Here is a 23715-nt window from a genome sequence, read left to right on the forward strand (position 1 = left end):
GAAGTGGAAAGCTTCCATAAAAGTGAAATATCACTTGGAAAGGTTAATCTTGAATATAGTTTTTATTTGTAAAGAGGAATAGGGTTCGCCCCCACCCCTCGCTAAAATAGAAATGTGCCGACATGGGGAGTTAATCTAATGAAAAGAGAAAATGTCAGAGTGAAACCCTTTGCACTTTGGAGAGCAGATGGTGAAATGTCACACCACTCCGGCTCAAATTAAGAGAAATAACTGTGGTGTTTGCAAACTATAGTATTAACCTGATATACCGAAGTACCGAACAATATGTGTGTGACAAAAACTGAGAAATAGACTGAAAGCTTATCATCTAATATTATTTAAAAAATATCCATGTCCCCGTAACTACTTCCCTATTTTTTTGCAATGCTAAATTATCAGCAAGATCACAACATATATTGTGAGCTTGTAGATTTCACACCCCTTAGGTGTCCGAAAATAGTCGATCTACAAGCTTGCAATGCGTCACTTTGTGACACGCAAGCTTTTAGAGCAGCTATTTTCACCGAATGTTCACCCCGAAATAGGGACGCTAAGGTGCCTGTCCCTTATTGCTTGTCCTTCCTAAAATTATATTTCAAGGACCACAAGAATATTGTCAGTATAGTTCTGACAGTTTAACGAATACTAATGCTACACTAATAACTAGGCCTATTTGTTGACTATTGACTACTGTATGCTCATAGGACCTGAGACCAGCCTGAAATACAGCAGTCTATGGCTATAACGGCCAATTACACAAAGACTTCGAAGAACTTAGGGGTTCACTTATTTTATCAATAGTATTATTGAACTTTGAGTTTGAACCACATGTTAAAAAGGTCGTCCAAACATGTTTCTTCCAACTGAGAAACATCTCAAAAATCTAGTGTTTATTAACACCACAGGATCTTGAAAAACGTATCCATGCTTTTATTTCGTCCCGTTTGGATTATTGTAATTCATCGTTCACCACCCTGAGTCGCTCTCTCCAGCATGCAGAATGCCGCTGCTAGGCTATTAACTAATACATACAGAAGGTCACATATTACACCTGTTATCGCTGCCTCACACTGGCTACCAATAGACTCCAGAATTGTTTTTAAAATTGTATTAATTACTCATAAATCCCTCTATGGGCTGGGTCCAATATATTTAACTGAGTTATAAGAGACAACTTAGGTCTTCTGATAAATGCCTTCTTATTACTTGCGCAAGCAGAGCGTGCAAGTAATAGTTACATGGTGTGTATATGTATAACTAGCTCTCAATGATGACGTAAGAAATATGTGGATTAAAGGACCCAATGCCAGAGTGTAAATGGTTTTCGATGGTGACGTAATGACGATATGTTTTAGTGTTGGGAGGATTAAAGGTAATGCTCCTGTGTATACATGTATGTAATCTGGCACCACTGCTGTATCAGGCACAATTTGCTGGGACGGTGCATACGCATCAAAAGTGGCGGGTTGGCTGGGACGGTTTTTGGCGCAAAGTAACCACAGTATACCGCTAATCAAGTTACAAATTACATATATATATATATATATATATATAACTAGCTCTCAATGATGACATAAGAAATATGTGGATTAAAGGACCCAATGCCAGAGTGTAATTGGTTTTCGATGGTGACGTAATGACGATATGTTTTAGTGTTGGGAGGATTAAAGGTAATGCTCCTGTGTATACATGTATGTAATCTGGCACCACTGCTGTATCAGGCACAATTTGCTGGGACGGTGCATACGCATCAAAAGTGGCGGGTTGGCTGGGACGGTTTTTGGCGCAAAGTAACCACAGTATACCGCTAATCAAGTTACAAATTACATATATATATATATAACTAGCTCTCAATGATGACATAAGAAACTAGAACTGCACTCTGCCGAGTGCATACTTGCTTGTTGCACACTAGTAGGCCATAAATGGCCTACTAGTGCGCAAGCAGAGCGCGCAAGTATTTTCGACCGCTGGAAAGTATCACATCTCAGTATCTCTGTGAAGGAACGTTTGAAATGTATAATAATTACGTGTAACTATTTGCTACCTAACTACTTTTTTACAGAAAAATGAATCATTGATATGTGATGAAAAAAAAAGGTATATAAACTGAATTAAAATATATTATACAGTATAATTATTTTATTATTATTATTATTATTTTGCCTTGTGGGTTCCATGTAAGGGCTTGTCTTGTGATGCTGGTATTGGGCTTATTTTATATAACGGTAAGTCTGTGCCTGGTTTGCTGGGACCAGTTACCACATTACGTCATCGTTGAAAGCTGGGACCAGAGTACATGGTGTGTATATGTATGACTAGCTCTCAGTGATGACATAAGAGAAATGGTCATCTGTATAATCTGGTCCCAGCAGATACCACATTACGTCATCTTTGAGAGCTGGGACCAGAGTACACGGTGTGTATATGTATGACTAGCTCTCAGTGATGACGTAAGAGATATGGTCATCTGTGTAGTCTGGTCCCAGCAGACCAAGCACAGATTTACAAATTACAAATCACATTACAACTACATACAGAGTATGTAGTTGTAATTTGATTAGCAGTATACTGTGGTTACTTGGTTCCAAAAAGTGAAGACAAGTTTTCTTCAACGGTAAATCTGTGCCTGGTTTGCTGGGACTAGTTACAACATTACGTCATCCTTGAGAGAGTACATGGTGTGTATATGACGTAATGTTGTAACTTGTAACTTGTAACTAGTCCCAGCAAACCAGGCACAGACTGTATGTAGTTGTTCTAGTTACAACTACATACAGAGTATGTAGTTGTAATTTGATTAGCAGTATACTGTGGTTACTTGGTTCCAAAAAGTGAAGACAAGTTTTCTTCAACGGTAAATCTGTGCCTGGTTTGCTGGGACTAGTTACAACATTACGTCATCCTTGAGAGAGTACATGGTGTGTATATGACGTAATGTTACAAGTTACAAGTTACAAGTTACAACATTACGTCATATACACACCATGTACTCTCTCAAGGATGACGTAATGTTGTAACTAGTCCCAGCAAACCAGGCACAGATTTACCGTTGAAGAAAAATTGTCTTCACTTCGAAGAGACCAAGCGAAACGATTACTTGCGCGCTCTGCTTGCGCAAGTAATATGTGGATTAAAGGACCCAATGCCAGAGTGTAATTGGTTTTCGATGATGACGTAATGACGATATGTTTTAGTGTTGGGAGGATTAAAGGTAATGCTCCTAGTGTGTATACATGTATGTAATCTGGCACCACTGCTGTATCAGGCACCTTACACAGCACCTTGTAAAACGATTGTTTTTAAAGGCGCTTTATAAATAGAATTACCTTACCTTATCTATACTCAGGTTTATTCTAATGTTTCTCTGGATAAAAGTATCAGCTAAATTACTAGATGATGGGTTGAGAGATACTTTCTGTTAAATACAGTATACATTTTAACACCCCTTAAGGTGTATATTGTCGAGTTATGCATGAACAGGATAATCATAAGAATGCAATATCTTGTTTTCACAGTTTTCACTGCCAACTTCAAACCGGTAACCTGTAAGACCACAGCTGCACAAGATGCCTCGCACATACCTTAAAGTGTATTTGCACTCATCTGATCAGCACAGACCAGAAGTTTTAGGCCAGCTAGAAGTCACCACAAAGGAAATGAGCTTGTGTTTCTGCAGTGGGTTGCTTGATTCACCCAGTTAGAGAGACGCTCAATCTTCACAGTTTCTCGCTCAAGGTTAAGCTAAATGGCTGTCATTGACTGTGCATGTTCCAGTATCTGGGTTATCTGAAGAGGTAAGTTAACATTGATTTCTTTTCCATTTTCATGTCCCTTTATCTGCCTCTGTGCGTGTACAGTGTAAAAGCAGTGACAGCAGATCAAAACAGAACTGATGTTTGGTTGTTAAAAAATAAATAGTTATAGATTGAAAGAGCAGACTGGTTTTGAAACTCAACACCAAATTAGATTAGATACTGTTTTGCTCTCCTGCTTGCATTAAACCACCTTGTGGCTATAATTCTTGGTTTTCAAATATATATATATGTAACGTAAGAACTGGGGTGAGTTTGGGTATGTTCTTGGGGCTCAGAATTAAAGTCAACCACAGTTACATATATCTTTAGATCATTGGGATCTGATGTAGCGGAAATAAAATGCACCTCAAACAAAAGCTTGAAGCCTCAGAAAAATAAAAAAATAATTAAGAATTACCTTTAACATTGGAAAGCACATAGGCTTCATCTGGTAGAACCATATCTGATTTAACCATTAGCTACAACGGGGACAACAAAAACGATATGAGAAGGTTTGTGTTAGAGCCAATTTAGTTATTTCTATCTTATTTATTGATTTGCTTGGACACTCGTTGCTGCCCCCCGCTGTTTGGGCTATGAAATAGTTGCCACAGGCCCACAGGCAGCTCACACAGCAGGATGGAACCTCTTGATAAGGAAGAGAGAGAGGGTGTGACAGTTGGGGAAAATGTTTGGACACGCGTGAGTGAGGACGGCAGCAAACAGTTTTTTGACCACATAATTATAAACAAGTCCACAACACAATAGAAAGAAGAAATAAGAAGAGAATAGTTTTGTTTACGTTATATTGAACTCTTACATTTACACTGATTTATTTACACACACACACACACACACACACACACACACACACACACACGTCGTTGTTTTATAAACAACGCTGTGTGCAAACAATAATGGACCCTTGAATGTGCGTCTGAACTACTACTACACCGTCTCTGAGCCGGCGACTTGAAAATTAAGGTAGGACAAGTCTCCATAACAGTTTGGATACTACTATAATCCTATAGTAACTAAGCTATAGTATACTGTAGTGTATACCATGTTTCTGCCATAGCCTCCTCGTGATACTGATTTCCACGTTTGAGCCACAGGCTGCTTTCCTTAGCTACTTCTGACTTAGTTGAAGGCCTGTAGCAAAGCCTACTCACAAAACCTTAGTTGTCTGGCAGTGAGAGTCGTCACAAATCCCTCACCCAATTTCCATGGGGTAGAAGTTTGCTGTTTGTTCAGCCTGGTCTGCTAGCGCCCGGTATCTAATCTTCTGCCTTTCGTCGGACTCATCCAGCGCATCTTCCCATAGCTCAGGGAGCTTAACAAAGTAGTCCCCTACGTTTTACACCACAGACCCAATTCTACTCGTAAGCCGATGCTCACTGTCAGGGCTTAAAGTTGCAGTGGTACGTAGGGTCTATTCCAAATATTATCCACATACAAACATCATTTTGTTAAAACGAAGGTTGAATGCTTAACAATTGTCAAGTCAAAGTTAGGCATGTAGATGATAAATGATAAAGCTCAATTTATATTAAATAACAGATTTTCAGTATAAACACCCCCCCCCCCCCCCAAAAAAAGGCTAAGAAAAGTCCATCTTTTCTCTCCTTGATTCCCCTGTATAATATTCCAAATATATAAATACATATTAATGTTACGTTGAAATAGGATAAAAAGCAGGATAAGGGACAATTTTTCATCCTATTCTAGAATGATCCTTTGCTGCTACTTAATTCCCTCTGTAGGGCTTTCACACATGGTGAAAGCCATGTGGTGGTTCTTTTTACGGTGTTAAATAATCAGTGAATATGATTCATTATAACCGATGTAGATCATCGTCAGCGGAAGCAATTGCTGTCTTTTTTTGTGGAGTTTGGAAAATGCTACCATTCATCAAAATGATTTGATGCAGTGATGTTTGAGGCACATACAGAAATAATAATTACAGTATCATTTTCAAAAAATTTGTTGTAGTCTAATACACAGTACTGAATACAGTGTGTTGAAGGTGTAAATGTGCTGTTTGATCTCATTACATGGTTGACTGATCATAATGTGTTTGCCGGGTGTTACAGTGTGAAGATAAGAAAAAAGAAAAACCCGTTGTTTAATCTAATGAGAGAAAGCTACGATACTCCTGCGTGTGCATCAGCAGAGAACAGACCTCAAGGACGTGCTATATGGTGGAATCCCATGCATGGTCTCATGCACAGTGGCAGACTAATGATGTGTTTTTTATTTATTTGTTTCAGCAGCCCCTCGTTAGCTACAAAGAGACGGAATATGCCACGACTCTGCTGTGATAATGGTAAGTTATGGGACTCATATATCCCGTGCCCTTTCCCTGTTGGTTCTACATCACTGTTCCCAGGGGAACATTTTTAGAGCTCTCAACACCCCTCTGTAATTACCTCTTCACGTGGACAAAGTGAGGTCCTGCAGTCAGGCGGTAGCTTTACTTGTCACTGTCAGGGAATGAGATGGGGCAGATTCAGAACCATGCTTTTCTGAGTGTGCAGCTGTTAAGGAAACATAGGCCAAATACGACTCTTACTGTTGTGGATATGTGTTATGTTGGGCTACTAGTAATATCTTCATTTACAAGCTGAAAATGGCTCTAAAATAATAATCAGTAAGGGATCCGAACCTATGGATCCGAAGGACACTGGAAGTTTATAGCTTTTAATTTAAACAAAAGAATGATACATAGTATAGTATAGCGTCACTGTCTGGTGGAAACCTTATGTCCAATAACGTTACTTTTCATCCTATCTTATATTATATTTGGCTTGTTGTGAGTGGGTGGTGGTGGGACATCACAAATGTCATGTTGGGTGCAAACATGTCACAAACACTACATTTCTGTCCGAATCCAGATGTCACATTTGTAACCCAGCTGCCTGAAAATATGGATGTGAAGCCTGCATATTGTGGCCAGAACATCTAATGTATGAAATACATTATATCTTGGGTGGGCAACTTTGAAGATGGAGAGGGCCACTGTATTTTCACACTCACTCCAGATGGCCATATTGCATATGACATTACTGTCATTCTAGTCGTAGCAAAAATAGCCGATCTACAAGCTCAAAACGCATCGCAGTGTGAGTGTGACGCATTTTGATCTTGTAGATCAGCTATTTTTGTGAAGGTGGGGGCTGCATGTGTCCCCCGGGCCGCCAGTTGCCCATGTATGGAGACCACCTGAAACTGGATTTTCTTTGTGGCCACCAAAACCCAGGTGTGAAGACCGCATAGCGGCCTGAACATTTAAGTTGTATGTATTCGTTTCTCAAGCCAGACAACTATTCCACAATCTTCGAATGCTTCTTAGGGCCGATTCATACTCCTGTTTCGGCGCTGTAGTGCCGAAATGATTTCGGCTCGTCAGAAAATTTCAGTAGCACCGAAGAGCCGACTTTAGGACGGTACCCGCCCCCCCGAACCTCAAATGACGTCAAATTGTAGGCTCTACAGCGCCGAACCGACTTTTATTCGGCTCTAAAATAGGAGTATGAATCGACCCTTAGAGTCTAGGTATGCCCCCTGAACGCAGTGAACAGAAGCTTCAAGCTTGTCATTTCCATTCTCAATTATTTTATTTTTTTTCCTTTTCTGCTATGCAGCAAGCAAGATATCCTTCGACAATTTTTATTTACAGTAGGAATTATTCACGTCTGGTGAAATCAGGAGTAGGCCTATTTGATGAATTGAACAAGGTGGACCCTCTTGTAAACAAGTGTAATGCTTTATTGGGTCGTCCACTCACAGTTAACAGTCTTTGTATTGAGTTGTGCTTGAAATGTACTGTAATTCTGCAAACTGTTAATACATATTTCAATCAATCAAGTAGGTTGGAGTCATGACATCCGGTTTAATCTTTTAACATTTTCAATGCTATCGTTGTACAGACTGTATGGCGGAAGCATTTGAAACTTGTGTGAGCCCACAGATAGATTTTTTTCAACCTTGTATATCCCCATTTTGGACATTTAGGTTTTTCTAAATGTTATTTGAAACAAAGTGCCATGTTGTTCTTTTCTAGATAGAGAGTGTGCCATGTCAATTGTCATTATCAACATTAATTTTAACGACACCACATACAAAATTCCAACCTACCGGTATTCTGATTGTCCACGAATTTAACCTTTTCCATTCTTTTTAAATATTTTCTCTCACATTGTTATAATGATCATTAGACGCGGAGCATAACCCAAGTATATCTCCCAGACTCCCTCCCCAGTCAGAGTTCAGAGTTTTAATGAATGTAGAATTATGTGCAGGACGTAATTTACATACAAATGTGAGGGATTTTATTTATTTGACTACCAAAAGTCATCTCTCTCACCCCAATTGGTGCCAAAGGTTGCCTACCCCTATAACTTATAACACACAGGCAGACATGCACGCATGCACATGCACGCATGCTCATGCACACGCTTATTTATTTATTTAAAAATATAAAATATGGAGATAGGCCTAAAAGGTTTGTATCCAACAGCTAACTGAGAGCTTTAATGTCTCCATCTGATGTATGCCAAATCTGAAGAAATACACTCCTCAATGTCAAATTGTATCTTTAATGACAATGATGAAGAAGCCCTGCAGTATAAACAAACAATCAAGGAAAACATTAACTAAAATAAGCAGGCTAATTATCACAAGAAAAAGTATAAGCACACAGTTACTCACATAAGAGTGTAAACAAAAGAAAGAGGCATAAACTATATCATAGTTCCATATATATGCATGACACAAACAAACTTACTTATTATTAAGTGAAGAACCTCCAACTAGCACAACATGCATCTCTGACTGAACAATGAAACTCACAACAAACAAGATGGCTCTCTTCTTCACTCACAGAACAGGAAAGCTAAAGATATACTGCCCCTAGTGGACGGCAGACCCTTCATCCCCCCCAGTCCGGTAAGCTATGAACCGAAATAGATTAAAGGACTCAGTAAACCGTCCAACGGCCAGTCTCCGGCTCGTAGTGCCTAGGTGGCTTCCTAGTGCGGCACGGCCGCGCAGACAGGGGCGGAGACGGCGGCGACTGCGACACCTGAAGAGACGTGCCCGGGACGACGCCAGAGGGAACAGTGTCGCCCTGGGAACCAAGGGCAGAGGGAACGGGGTCACCCTGGGACCCTAGGCCAGAGGCTCCCCCATCAGACGGTGCCAGAAGGGAGGAGCCCAAACCTGCGTCAAGGGGTCCATCCCCTGACTGCTGAACGACCCCCTGGGGCGTCACCGGGACCGAGCGGGCAGGCAGACGCTGGCAATCCAGGGCCATGGGCGGCGGCAACTGCGCCGCAGGCTGCTGTAGGGCACAAGGGGTGGCTGGGGTGTAGCCACGGAGGAAGCGCCGGTTGCGCAAAGTCAACCGCCCTGATCCATCCACCTTAACCCGATACTGATCGTGCTCAAGCAACTCCACCACCACACCCGACCTGTCCCACTTGTTAGGGCTCGGGCCTTGCTGATTCTGAAGGAACACCTTCTCACCAAGCGCCAGCGGGCGGAGTGTTCTCGAGTGAGCCCTCAGAGACTCAGTGGTACGGGACATCCGGGTCCGAAGGGCATCCTCCTTTGCCGCCCACGCCTGGCGCCAGAGCGGCCGGACACGAGGGTCCGAGAACTTCTCAAGCCTGTTGACGAAGGCAAGCGAACCACGAAGGGGGTGACCATAAACAATCTGCGCCGGCGAGAGGTTGCAGTCCGGGTCAGGCGCGTTGCGTAATTGTATCATGGCGCGCAGAAAGCGGTCATGATCGAGACTGCCAGTCGGGCCAGTGTTGGACATTAGGAGGCGCTTCGCAGTCTTCACCGCGACTTCCGCCCTCCCGTTCGACTGCGGGAAAGCAACAGAGGACAGACGATGGCGGACGTCCCATAAGCGGAGGAACTCCTGTGTCTGGCCAGCCACGAACTCCGGGCCACCATCGCTAGAAAGTTCCACCGGTACGCCAAAGGTGCCGAAGAATGCACGGAGGTGGCGAACTAGGCCGGCCGAGCCACCCAAATCAGTGCCTGCCGTAGAGCACAGGACCTCCACCCAGCCTGAAAGTCGATCCCCGACAACCAGATAATGGCGGCCTCCATAGTCAAAAAAGTCAGCAAACACCGCCTCGAATGGGGTGGACGGCGGCGAGGATGGCACAGGGGGCGTGGCCGCTTGCGACGGTGCATTGCGGTTACAGTCCGCACACCCGTACCTGGTAGCACGGATGTCCTCTGACATCCCAGGCCAGTAGACTATGGCACGGGCGTACTGCTCCATCGCTGAGATCCCCTGGTGGGCGGCATGGAGATTCCTCAGGACCCTGTCACGAAGGGATGGAGGGACCACGACGCGGTCACAATATAGTAGGACGCCATCCTGAGCGTAGACAGACTCACAGACCGGTGACAGACTCGCCAGGGCGGGGTCGTCCACGTCGACTCCATCCCCACGCTCGATCAAGAACAGAAGGCGGCCGAGGCACGCATCAGCCGCCGTTTCTCGTGCAAGGAGGGACCAGGAGACGGCCCCGAGCTCTTCGGCATCGTTGCGGATAGAAGCCATATGTGCGGACTCCACGTCGTCAGGCATGCCCGGCAACCCCAGTGAGAGGTCGTCTGCTGAGCCCGAAGGGGAAGGATGTCTGGAGGTTGCATCAGCAGCATGGTTGCTCTTGCCTGGCAAGTGCACAATGTCAAAGCGCCACGGGAGGGTACGCTGCTTGAGCCTGAACAAGCGTGAGTTCGTTATCTCATCCAGCGTGCGGTCGCCAAAAATTTTCACCAGGGGCTTATGGTCGGTAACAACAACAAGGTTGTCACATCCCTGTGTAAAGTATCGGGTTTGCTCCAGACCCCAGGCCACGGCCAGGGCCTCTCCCTCAATGGCTGCATAGCGCTGCTCTGCTGGGGACAGGAAGCGTGAACCGGCGAGGGTGATCCTCCACCCTCCAGGGCAACAGTCCGGTACGCCCGAGGCGCAGCTGCAATGCTGTTGGAGCAGGAAGTAACCGACACCACGCCTGGACCAGTCGGGACGGAGGCAGGTGCGCTTCTGCATGTCGTAGATCTCCACACCCTCACGGATTGCTTCAACAATGGCACGTTTGGACGATTGGAACGCTTCCTCCAGTTCGGGCGACCACGAGAACTTACAACGTGGGCTGAGGAACGGCTTGAATGGAGCCATCGTGTCGCGCAACTGGGCATAGTTACCCACCTGGTTGACAAGGCCGAACCAGCTCCTTATATCCGTCGTAGATTCTGGGGCAGGGAAGTCCCGGATAGCATCCAAGTACTTGGGGAGTGGTTCGATGGTCGCGTCCGACACCCTGAAGCCAGCAAAATCTACGTCCCTCAACGAAAACTGGAACTTATCTGGGTTCAACACAATGCCTGAACGGCCGACACGTGTCAGAAAGTCAATGGTCCGCCACCAGTGCTGCTCCAGGTCGGTGTCGTAGTGGATAGTGTCATCCACACAACGTTCCTTGCGCTCATAGTCTGAGAGGACAGCATCAAAGCGGCGGTTGTAGCCATCCCCTGATGACAGAAAACCCTGTGGTGCCCTCGTGTAGCGCCAGCGGCCAAAGGGTGTGATAAAGGTGGTCAGATGACGATCTGACTCACGCAGGGGCACACTGTGGTAGCCGTTCCAGGCGTCCGTGACAGTCTTCCAGGTGCCCTTCGGGATACGACGAGCAAGGTGAAATGGAGACTCCGAGGCGAAGGTCTCACGTAGGCAGAACTTGTTGAGGGGTGAGAGGTCCACGACCCTGCGGGGGGAACCATCGTGCTTCCGAGTGACTACCATACGATGGCACCATGACACAGGTTCACCGTATGGCACACGTTCAATGACACCAAGGGCCTCGTCGCGGAGAAGGTCATCGTGAACTCTCTGCTGCCAGTGTAGAGGGACCACGGCTGCGGTGTGGCATGCTCTCGGCGTGGCCGCAGGGTCCACGTGCATTTCAATGGGTGGCCCTTCCATGCACGGCAATGCTCGATGAGGGCAAGTGTTGAACGTGGACGAGGCGTATCTCTGGAGCAGCCAATCCTTCATGGGGCCGTTGTTCTCCGGTGTGCAAGGGAATGGTAGGGTCGCAGGACGTGTCGGCGGGACCGTACGCTGGGGACATGAGCACTGGGCGCCATGGGGGTCGCTCTGGTCGGTGCAACCACCGTTAGTGGACCTCACAGCAGAGACAGATAAAGGACGGCTCGGCGTGTAAAGGGTGTCGGGTCCATGCCCGTCTTCGGGTCCCCCGCCGATGTCACCCGACGGGAAGTTCATAGGCAGGAGGCCAAGGTTGAGCAACGAATCATATGAGAGGTACATGGCCCGGACTGAGCTGCTCACGTACACCATGGAACGGCAGGACGACACCCCACTGCTGCCGGAGGCTGTGGAAAGCCTAGCGAAGAAAGCGCCCTCGACAGCTATGGGGGAACGGTTGGCGGCCGACATACTGAGGTGGACAGGACGCAGGTCATCACGCGAGAATCCGCAGGCAAGGAACTCCTCCAAGGACCAAAGGTCCGACTGCGCACCAGTGTCCGCTATGGCAGAGACCCTAGCCACGTTGGCCGAGCCTTGGCCATCAGCACTGTCACTCAGTCCGACCGGCCTGTCAACAGAGATAGTGATCAGCGCACGGGGATGGTCCCTTGTCCTGGCTCGCCTCCACTCGCCCTTCGAAAAAATGTGGTGCTCGAGTCTGACGGGTGTGTTGACATGGCCCCTGTGACGTCGGCCAGGGCGGGCACTGGACTGAATAGATGAATTCTGGGAAATTGGCTCAAACTCCATAGCGGCCTGTTGACTGCCGGCGGACAGCTGCGGTCGCCTCCTGCGTCGGCGGGCCCTATAACAGTCAATACAAAGCTGGTGGGGCTTGGTATTCCATCCGCGGGGACCCTCCGTGAAGACATTAAAGGCACCCTTACACTCCGGGCACGAGGCCGATCTCGCCTTGTCTGACGGGACCGGGGTTGGGGCGGGGCTCACCTGTGGACCCTTCCTTAAGCGCTGGAATGATGACACGGCCGACAGGGCAGACGATGGGAGAGCATTACGAGCCATCTCTTTGTTCTCAACAAGTGCAACGACGTCGTTAACCGGCACCTTCAGGATGTCAGGTGACCCCAGCGTCTCGCGCCGTATGTCTGAGTCATAAATCCCATTGATTAGAACATCACGGATAATGTGGTCAGTATAGTCCACATGCAAGCTACACACACATACTGTAACATAGGCACATGTCTCTGCTTTGCCCCGCACCCTGGCAGTGAAGGCGCGGAAGGTCTCGTCGCGTTCCTGGCGTAACTGAAGCAGCTCGGTGCGCAGTACACATGTGGCGACTGGAATGACTGCTAGAGAACGCATGGCGGCGATGAGATCTGGCAAAGTCCCCGAAGCGACGTTAGGATTGACTTTCAGCAGGCTGTCACCAAGTTCAGGCCCAGCACACTGAAAGAGCTGAAATGGGGCCTGGGCAGCTCCTATGCCCGAGCCGGTGCAGAAGACGTCCCAACGACGGATGAATACATTCCATTCCTCAATAGACACGCCCACGTCGACCTTAGGCCGGTCCAGTTTCGGGCCCCGAGGGGTTGGGGCCTGGGCCGGAGCGGCAGGTGGTGCGTTCTGATGGGCAAGTCCATGATTATTCAGCAGCGCGATGGCGAGAGCTTCAGACACGTCGTCAGTGTGGAAAGCGCAGCCAGGTACAGAGCATCCAACAACAACCATGGCTTCTTCATGAAGAAATACACTCCTCAATGTCAAATTGTATCTTTAATGACAATGATGAAGAAGCCCTGCAGTATAAACAAACAATCAAGGAAAACATTAACTAAAATAAGCAGGCTAATTATCACAAGAAAAAGTATAAGCACACAGTTACTCACATAAGAGTGTAAACAAAAGAAAGAGGCATAAACTATATCATAGTTCCATATATATGCATGACACAAACAAACTTACTTATTATTAAGTGAAGAACCTCCAACTAGCACAACATGCATCTCTGACTGAACAATGAAACTCACAACAAACAAGATGGCTCTCTTCTTCACTCACAGAACAGGAAAGCTAAAGATATACTGCCCCTAGTGGACGGCAGACCCTTCAAAATCAATCTCTCCTTTGAGATAGTCCTATAGTTCCCAGGATGGTCTTATTGAATAACTACTTTGTGGAAACAACAATAATTTATAAATTGAACCGCAATGAATGTGAACATTAGTTGGATGTTTCTTTTAAGTTATTTAATTTATCTTAAAAACTTTTTTGTTTTTGTTCAGTGATTGTCATTTGAGTTATTCCAAATGAAGCCTGTTATAATGTCAACATGGACATTTCAAACATTAGCTAAGTTGTTTTAATTGCCACTCAATCAGGGAATCAACAGAGGTACAGCGTGAGTTTTCATAATTAGGTCTATTAGATATGTCACAGCATGTGTGTTGCTCAAAACCCCGTAGCTCATTCCCTAAGGCCTTTGCTAATGAATTTGCTGCCCATGTCAAACCACCTGCAGCGAGTGGTCTCAGACTGTCACACCATGGCCCGTTTGACTAATGCATATAAGTTAGGTGTGCGTGCGTGCGTGCGTGCGTGCGTGCGTGCGTGCGTGCGTGCGTTCGTGCGCATGAAATGTGACACTTAATTTAAATATGGAAAGCTCATGGAGTTAATCAGTGTGCTGCTGCACCTCACATTAGTTTGCCTCCGTCGGTCAGAATGTGTATAATAAGGAGATCTACTGTAACACCATATGCTCTGAACCTCGGGTGACTTATATACAGTAGGGTGGATGGGAAAGCATGTGGCAGTGCAAGATAACAAAGAAAAGAGGTCATAAAATATGAGAACATATGCTGCCATATCACTCTTTGCTTTGCAGATTTAAAAATGGTCCAATCATAGGAGCCCAGAGGTTACCTATACTATATCGGTTCCCATCAACTATTTCCAGTGGACTTTGTATGAATTCAAATATTATGCTCTGTAGCCAAAAGTTGATTAATCGTATTCACACATTTTGCTCAAGATAATATCCACAAATCACCACACCACCAAGTGTTACAAGTCTTGAAACACACAACTTAATTAATGGTTGAAATACCGGTAACAGGTGTAACGTGTGATGTGTCCTAGAAACTCATCAAGACTTATTTTTACCACAGACCTTGTGTTCGGCATAAACGGAAGTCTGTATGTTAAAACAAAACGAATCGTTGGAATCTGATGAGGGAACCCATTGTGAACCTCTGTGTTTTAGGCTTGGATTCTGCATCCCAGAAGTAGTCACACATCACAAATCAGCATGTCTGCGTTTTGCCATGGTTGGTTCATGGCTAAAACAAAACGCCTGCGGTACCCGAGGCTAGTTCATGGCTGATCAGTGGAGATCCTTGGTTAATGAAATCAAAGACATACTGTCTGTGTATGTCAAAAATAATAATAACATAAATCATAGTCAAGAGCCCCATAACTTGGCCATCTATCTGTTTCACATAATATTTGTATTGATTTTCAAAATGAAACACTGAAAAAGACAGTACAAAAGACAATACAAAGGTTACAAGTTAAACGCATAAAACATAAAAAGACAACATGAAGCTAATACGCACGCACAGTCACACAGTCACAGACTCAGCAAAGCAGTTTTTAGTCAAAGCCCAAATATTTAATGTATATAGAGACAAACTTGGTGTTAAAGGACCATATGGGAATCAATATATGTTGTCTATTTGTAGGCTATTGCATACATCTTGCAATTTCCCCTTAATGACTATCTTTTCATTTTTGTGTCCGAAGGAGGTCTGTGAGTCTCCCTGTCCGGACTAATCTTGTGAACCACTGGACCAATCAGTGCCAAATGTGTAGGCAAAATAACTTACTCAAATGTTATTTGACATTTTGGATTTTCTTTTTTTCTTTTCTTTTAGTTTTTTGATTATATATAAATAATTTGCGGTCGGATCTGGCTAAAACCATCTCCAAAATATAGAGAAGTCGTATACCGGTAGAATAGATGATTGACTGGCATCATAGACTGGTCAAATGAAGTCTGAAATACACATGAAAGCCATACTCTTTTGCGCTTGTTCACATTTTCTCCATAGCCAAATATGTTGCCAAACTCCCAAATAATTGAGTCAATGATAAACATTGTGGTTGATAAGCCATGGATGTTTGATTTTAGTTTGTAAATCAATCTTTTCTCCAGGTACTATTTTCCAGGGACTCTATGCACTACTTTACAAATGTATGTAAAATATACTAAAAGAAACAATAACATAACTTTAAAACAAAACTATGCAACGATTGATATTTACTGTGTTGATGACAAACAAGTTTCATTCAAGTCTCTGCAAGTTGATTTTCTTAGTATACTGAAATGCCTTTCTCTGAAATCAAACAAACCACAGCATGCTCAACGTCAGCAGTAATGTCAAGTATGAGTCAATGGGCTAAACATACCAGATCTGTGTATACTGTACTTTAAGATTGGTCTAGGAAAGTGCTTGCCAATAGGTTACATGTATACAAAACAAATGTGCACACACAACACAGTATGAAATGAAAGTTTGAGTTTTCTCCATTATGCTAAAACATCAGTGCTGCAGCTGATTGATATGTTACCTGAATATTTAGAGAGTAGTGATCAACCGTTACACGCCATACTGCCATGCTAGACAAATGACATTAAAGGAAATAAATAGCTTTTAATAACTCACAGAAAATGGGAGGGACGAATGGCAGCTGGTAGTTAACCACTGATTTTAACACCATCAATGTTTTTCTTTTCCTTCTTTCTTCTTTTTGTATGTTGCCACGCCAAAATGTCAGTTGTGTACTGTATAACTATATCTCCTCCTTGCTCGATCTCCTCACAGGCACAGTTCAAGAAAAGCAAGATGAAGAAACCGAGATGCAGAAGCAATGATAATGTCAACGGCTCAGAATATGATGTGGTGGACGATCCAGAGGAAACGCTGAACGTGCACATCCAGCCAGCGAGGCCTCCACACTGTCCACAGGCCGACAGAAACTATGCAGGTATAGGCCAACATATCTGACAGACAGACCGTCTTGCATTCCACAACAAAAAGATAAAGAGTTTCCATCTGTAACTGTGAGCGCTGTGCAACATACAAATGTAATCAAATGAATCTGAAATATCACACTGAGGATTTTACTGTGAGCTTCCAATTTTTTTTTACACAAAGCCGTAATCAAAAAGTTATTTGCTAGAAGTTCAGTCTAAAATGATGTGTGGGCTCCATTTATGAAGGTGTGTTTACTTTATTTGTCTGCACAGCAAAGGTCCAGTGAACATAATTATGGAGCTGAGAGTAACATTTCTACTGGAAAATAGAGAGAACTTGAAAAATGTGCTCTTCGGTCTATGTCAAGCCAGGTAGTAGAGGTCAATCTTAGCCAATTCGGATGAAATATGACGTGACTATAATGTGTACCGATTTGCATGATGTTGAAATCTGTAGGAGTAATAGCAAAAATCTGGCATTTCTTCCACTACCTAGTGGGAATGTGCGTGCAAACTAGTTTCATGACACAATCGGACGCTGAGTTCATGATTTGAGATTTTGTTAAAAACTAGCCACTCCTGCAAACTTGCCATTCTTAGTCAAACAGGATGGAATATGAGACAATAGTTTGGACAAAATCTGTAGGGGTATACTATACCAGGTAGCTCAGTCAGTAGAGCACTCACTTTTTGACCACAAGGTGATGGGTTTGATCGTATGAGTACGAGTAGCTCGGCTTGAAGTCTTGCGGTAAATACTGGGAGCTGATGGTAGGTGTTGCACTCCACCTCTGCATTCCATCTCCCAGAGGTCTAGCCTAGCGCATTGAAACGGGGATAGACTCCCGCACCCTGGCTGATGCCGACAATAAGCCTCTCTGACTGACTTACTTACTATAGCTAAAAATGTGTTTTTGCCTTTTCCTTCGGCCTGGCGGAGACAATACAAGCAGCATGAATATAACAGAGAGAGAGTGGGCCTCCAGGGCCATCTGTCGGCTGCTCTGTGGGATAGATCTAGAAATGGGATGGAGAGCTGTGAATAATGTCACTATACAACTGTCTCGGAAACCGGGACACACATCATGAAGTCTTTATACATCAAATAAAACTGAAGATGAGAATCTCACACATTCACTCACTGCGAGTCAGTCTCTGGGCTTTGTCGGCTCTCTTCCCCATCTAATAACAGAACACAGACAGAATGAATTGAAGGTATCTTGTTGTGGTGTGTCTCTGAGACTCCAGTACTCAACCACGCCTGGAGGCTCACATCAGTCAGTTCAAGTTTGAGCACAGCTAGCACGTTCTGCTTGTCCCTAACTTATCGGATGATCGTATCACTCTGCAAAAATAACTGGTTTTGAAGTTAAAATAAAAGTTTTCCGCTCATAGGTTTTACTGCTGGCTCATCACAATATTTTGTTTCAGCATTTCTGCTTTATTTGTGATCGTGAGCAGAGAGACACGATATTGGTTCTTACCAGGTGAACCACCCCCCAAATGCGACAAACTTCGAATGCTTAGAATGTCCTTCATGGTGGAAGAAACAAGGGTCGCTATGTGGCCTTTTTTTGAGTGGTCCAACCACTCCTAATGACAGCTATGTGTGTGTGTCCCTGTGTCCGAGCACGAAAATAGCTAGCGTTTGTTCACCACCAAGTGTCACTGTTGCAACTGTACCAACAGGTTTTTTTAAGTGAAAACCAATGGTAGTAACCACTGTGTGATCATAAAATGTCTTTGTTTTCAAGACCGGGACCTCCCAAGGTCATCATCTACCCATAGCCTCCCAAGGTCATCATCTACCCAGAGTCTGAGCTCAAACACTAGTGTAAGTTGTTGTTGTTGTTATTATTATAGATGTCTGTATTTATTATATATTATATGCATATTGCATGGCCTGTATGACCGAGCTTTAGTGTCTAAGAAAGGTGACATGTAATCCTCCTCCTTCCAAATACACTTTTGTAGGTTAACTCTGACACTCCCCCACCGTGTCCACTCAGACTGTCTCCCGGTAATCTAAGTATGTTTTCAAATGTGTTACATTACATACACACCTATACAAATGCACACTGCAGCAATGGTGGAATCATATGGTGATTGATTGGACTTGAATTAAAACTATATATTCATGGTAACAAGAGGACTGTACATTTTCTGAAATGTTTTGTTCTTCTGTGAAGCAAGACCTGCTGTAAACAGAGACCTGAAGCCAGGCAGAAGGAGATCTGCCATGCCCATAGGTAACTATAAGCCAACTATGTATACTGTGTTATTATATAAATTATTGTCATTTTTCTTTTCATTTTCACACACATTATTGGTGGAGGTGTTAGTTGCGACCGAAGGTCGCAGATTAGTATGAAAACTTAGGTCAGTTTTCATAGTCAGTCGTCCAGTCGATCACGCTTCCATATACTGTATACTGTATTCCATTACGCCTCGTGACGTCACCCCTACAGTTTGGTTGCCGCGACACAAGTCACACTTGCAAATGAACTTGGTATAGGCTACAATACATGGATCTCCATATGTGGAGCTGACTATCATCACCTGGATCTCCATATATGAAGATCACAACACTGACCTCATCAAACCCTGGATAGCAATACACAGTTTGACATACTAGATCTGCTTATGGAGCCAGCGAGCAGCTCTTCATCTGACCTCACTCGGTGGCGTGCACAGACATTTAGAGGGGCAGGTGCTCAAGTGAAAAAGGGCACCTTGTGCAGCGCGTGGAACTGGCCGGTTGCCTTAATAGTGCAAGATTTATAGATTTTGGGGCATAAATAATATATCAGAAGCTTTTTTATCAAGAATTGATCAATGTCACCATGGTCCATGTACACAGTTTTTTCACCTTTTTTTTCAAAGGGGCACATTGCTGTCCAGAGGGCAAGGGCAGGTGGTGCTCTGCAGCTCTAGCATTCCCTAGTGTCTATCTGTGCACACCACAGTGACACCAGATTAATAGTTTAACTCCTGCTTCTCAACTGTGCGGTATTAAGAAGCTCTGTTGTTTCAGCGCGACCTTCAGGGCGTCTTACTGGTATTATTTCTAAGTACCCAAAGGGGGGGGGGGGGGGGGGGGGGACATGACAAAAAAATTGCAGCAATAGCAATGATAATTGTTTTGTATTTTACAGATGAGAATATTCCCGTGGTGGAGCCAAGAGAACAGGTAAAATCCAGCGCAATCTTTAAATTGTACAGCTTGTGGGTGTATGTGTGTGTGTGTGTGTTTCTTGTATCTCACAAGGCAATTGATCACTGTCATGTCTTCCACAGCAAACGACAGTCTTATGCAGGTAACAATATAATATCAATGCACCTTTTGAAAACTCAATATTAATAATGTTTTAATTGTAAATACCTAAAACAAGAGCACACATCTTATACCTATGTCTATATTGTTCTAGATCTTTTCCTGCATCATCTAGCAAAGAGATGGGATCTGGAGTGACTCTACGGGGAGTCAGCAGCAGAGAGTGAGAGCTGTTTTTATGCAATACTCAGAGAGACAGAGAGGGAAATCATATCATATAATCATATATCGTGTTGGTAGATAAATAATGGTGGGGAGGTGGAAGGAAATGCTATTCTTGTCCTCACTGGCAAAATACAGACAATGCTTTAATTTATGTCCAGTAGTAGGGTGTTCAAATTAGAATACCAATAAAAACTAATTATAATTTAAATACCAATAAAAAAACAATTATAATAAAAGGCAGGATATTGGAGAGGAAGGTGATGAAATTTGTTACTTGTCGTTAGGCCTACTATAATATTCTCTCTCCCTTGCTCACTAGCGCAGTTATTTACAAGGTGTAGCAATAGTGCCACTTATTGGTAAGAAATGGCAGCTGCAGAAAGGCACAACATATTTGCAAAAACTATAAATCATGTACCAATGATGCTGTGTTTTCTGTTTCAGCAAATGGCAAGCAACTAAAAATGTAAGCAGTGAATCATGCAACATAGTTAGTCACCATATTATTATTATTATCATTATTCAATCATGTTACAGTCCTTCCTACGTTGCTAGAGAAGACTTCTTCATTTTATGGACAATAGTGTTTTCATCTCTTATGTATTTCCCACTCAACAGGCAGAACTCGGTGCACACCCTGAAGGCCAGTGATTTAAGTCTTAATTCAACATTTGTGAAACTAGATTATTGAAATGCTGCAGTACGTAACCAAATCTAACGCATTTCAGGTTTATGGGGCTCTGACAATGAATCACCCAACCATACCAGTATACGATATTCTTTGGATTTAGATACATTTCATACAGACAAAAGGTACAGTCATATCCAACATTTCGGGCTAATACAATACTACTAATGTTCACTTCATTATGATTCTTATGCATTGTTTATCCCATATGCAGCTCACATCAACAATCTAAAAGCCAAGGTAAGTGGTGCAAGAGATAGCTTCAATGTTATATTATGAGTATTGATGAATGTTAAAATGAACCAATAACCTTTTTTGCCGTTTCTTTTTGCCTGAAATCAGAAAACATGCCATCAAGGCGTCAAAACCATGAATGGCCCCAAACTAAAGAAGATGATTTTGTTTCAAAGAAACCCTGTCAGGTAAAATTGGCTTTATTCTTGGGCATCCAAATGGAATGCCATGCTGATTCTTCTTTTTGCCTAATTGTATTCCCAAGTGTGGGTATGTCGTGCGTTATTGTATTGTATTGTATTGTGTGTATTGTGTGTGTGTATATAGTAGGGAATGTAAGCCAATGTTACATAGCACTAGCTATTATGTAGGTCCACATGCAACACTTATACATATACATTGAAATGGTCAATATCGATTTGCCATTGTTTAGATAAAGTCAATATTCAATGATTTGTAATTTAGAGTATCTCTTGATAGACCTATCGTGAGGAGGACTGGTATGTTGGGACCTGTAACCGCATAGAAGCAGACCACGCCTTACACCTGGTGAACAAGGTATTGATCACAAAAGAATATTTGATGTAACCCCTCAAAACCGGGAAAGCGTGTGTGTCATTTTAGATTTGATTGTTGGCTATTCAAAAATAGCAGACATACATTCATACATTCACTTTGTGCCACGCTGTGTGCTTGCACATCTGCTATTTTTGAGGGTGCAGTACTTAGTTTAGACAGTACTTGGTTTAGACTAGTCATTGGTTAGACCAGTCATTAGTCCTACAACTGTCTACAACCTATCTCAAACCCTCACCCTAACCCTAACCTCCCACGGGGCAGCACACCTAAACTAACCTTAACCCATGTCTAACCAATGACTAGTCGAAACTAAGTATGCACCCCATTTTGGGTACAAATCTTGAAAGTGTTTGAAAAATGTAGAATAATTTAGAAATGCGAGTACTGATTTAGAAGGCAAGATAGCACTTGCCCTAGTCTCGATGACCTTGCAGGCTTATGCAGAGGCAAAAATGCAATTTAGAATTTTAGATGCCAGGTCATTGTTGTTATAATAATTGGCATCAATCTTGGTAGGATGGTGCATTCTTGGTGCGGGATTGCTCAAGGAGTGTTACTGGTGAACCCTTCGTCTTGGCAGTGTATCATGAGAAGAAAGTTTACAATGTCAAAATTCGGTTCATCGAAAAGACCAGCAAATACGCCTTAGGAACAGGTCAACGGGCAAATGATGTGAGTATAGGCATATATTGAAACCCTGTTCAACAAACACTCGGATCTTGTAGAACTGCTATTTTTGCATGTCGGGCTTAAGACATATTCATCTGCTATTTTTCCTCAGATGTTTGAGTCTGTGGCAGATATCGTCAAATTCCACTCCCTATTTCCTATAATACTGATCCCTACTGATGGGAAAAATGCAGCGACAAAATCCTATCCAGATAACCTTGTGCTGACATGCCCCATCACAAGCCATGATGTTGAACAGCTGATAGGATGAAGTGTGTGACACTCTAATGGAGAACCTACCCACTTCTTTTACTGATTTGGCTTTTTTCAAATATACTTTGGAAAATGCAAAAATTGCTTTGTACCCATTACTTATACTGTATCTGTACCTACTACCTAGCTATACTCCACACTTGATCCAATAAGACCACATAAACTTCCTCATCAGTCCTTCTTCATAGTCTAACCTTGTATTGATTGTTTCTAGTTTGTAAAAGGTTTTGAGATTGAATTTATGTAATCAAGAGCATCAGTGAATACATTACATGCAAATAATAGTGAAATAAGGCTAGTACTTTTTCTAGTGCATTTTCTTTTTTTCCTCCATACAGTTACTCTTCAAATAGGGTAGATACTCACTGATGGACATGCCATATAATGTATATTCTCATATTCATTGTTGCTGTATACACCAAAGGCAAAAAGGTCTGCACACTGTATCTGTATCACTGGAGTTAGTCAGACACAGCCTTTGATCTTTATTCCTTTTGAATCAGACTTCAAAAGGTTGACTTTTGATCTTCTTTGATACTGTACACATACTAGTCTGTATGTATTCTTATATTGATAGTCAATACATATATTCATTCATATACTCACTGTTGACGGCACATTTATACTCATACAGTTTGCATGATAATATATTCACTGCATATTTATATTTGATAATGTAGACATGTTCACTCATTCAATGATGCAGTGCAGATCTCTAGGCCTGCAGTTCTGCATTTTTTAAATATTTTATTATGTATTTTGGTTTCGTTCATGACTCTTAGTATTTCTCAAGTGTGTTTGATTCTCATTGCTGTGACAACTGAATTTCCCTCGAGGATCAATAAAGTTGTATCTTATCTCAGTATTACCCAACAATTAACATCCCCTTAGTAT

General features: G+C 43.3%; 1 protein-coding gene and 1 long non-coding RNA gene across 2 annotated transcripts; both read left to right on the forward strand.

The window, feature by feature from the left end:
* Window positions 1–3630: 3630 nt before the first annotated feature.
* clnk (cytokine dependent hematopoietic cell linker) lies at window positions 3631–23512 on the forward strand. The gene is made up of 11 exons (XM_080774381.1): window positions 3631–3797; window positions 6071–6123; window positions 16728–16890; window positions 18634–18713; window positions 18854–18908; window positions 19069–19128; window positions 21281–21306; window positions 21393–21488; window positions 21781–21858; window positions 22396–22551; window positions 22661–23512. The coding sequence occupies exons 2-11, from the start codon at window positions 6121–6123 to the stop codon at window positions 22817–22819; spliced, it is 876 nt and encodes a 291-aa protein (XP_080630507.1). The 5' UTR covers window positions 3631–3797; window positions 6071–6120; the 3' UTR covers window positions 22820–23512.
* LOC308322368 lies at window positions 20173–21190 on the forward strand. The gene is made up of 5 exons (XR_013964702.1): window positions 20173–20196; window positions 20308–20376; window positions 20823–20844; window positions 20997–21021; window positions 21107–21190. It is a non-coding gene; the product is annotated as an uncharacterized lncRNA (long non-coding RNA).
* Window positions 23513–23715: the final 203 nt, after the last annotated feature.

Source organism: Protomyctophum bolini, assembly GCF_963924005.1.
Source record: "Protomyctophum bolini genome assembly, chromosome: 10".
Lineage (NCBI taxonomy): Eukaryota > Metazoa > Chordata > Actinopteri > Myctophiformes > Myctophidae > Protomyctophum > Protomyctophum bolini.

What these genes read in the sequence shown, in the direction of transcription:
- clnk (XM_080774381.1), top strand. An exon ending in GAGATCTGCCATGCCCATAG is followed by an intron (nt 19,129 to 21,280) that starts GTAACTATAAGC and finishes TCCCATATGCAG; the next exon opens with CTCACATCAACAATCTAAAA. An exon ending in TCAACAATCTAAAAGCCAAG is followed by an intron (nt 21,307 to 21,392) that starts GTAAGTGGTGCA and finishes TTTGCCGTTTCT; the next exon opens with TTTTGCCTGAAATCAGAAAA.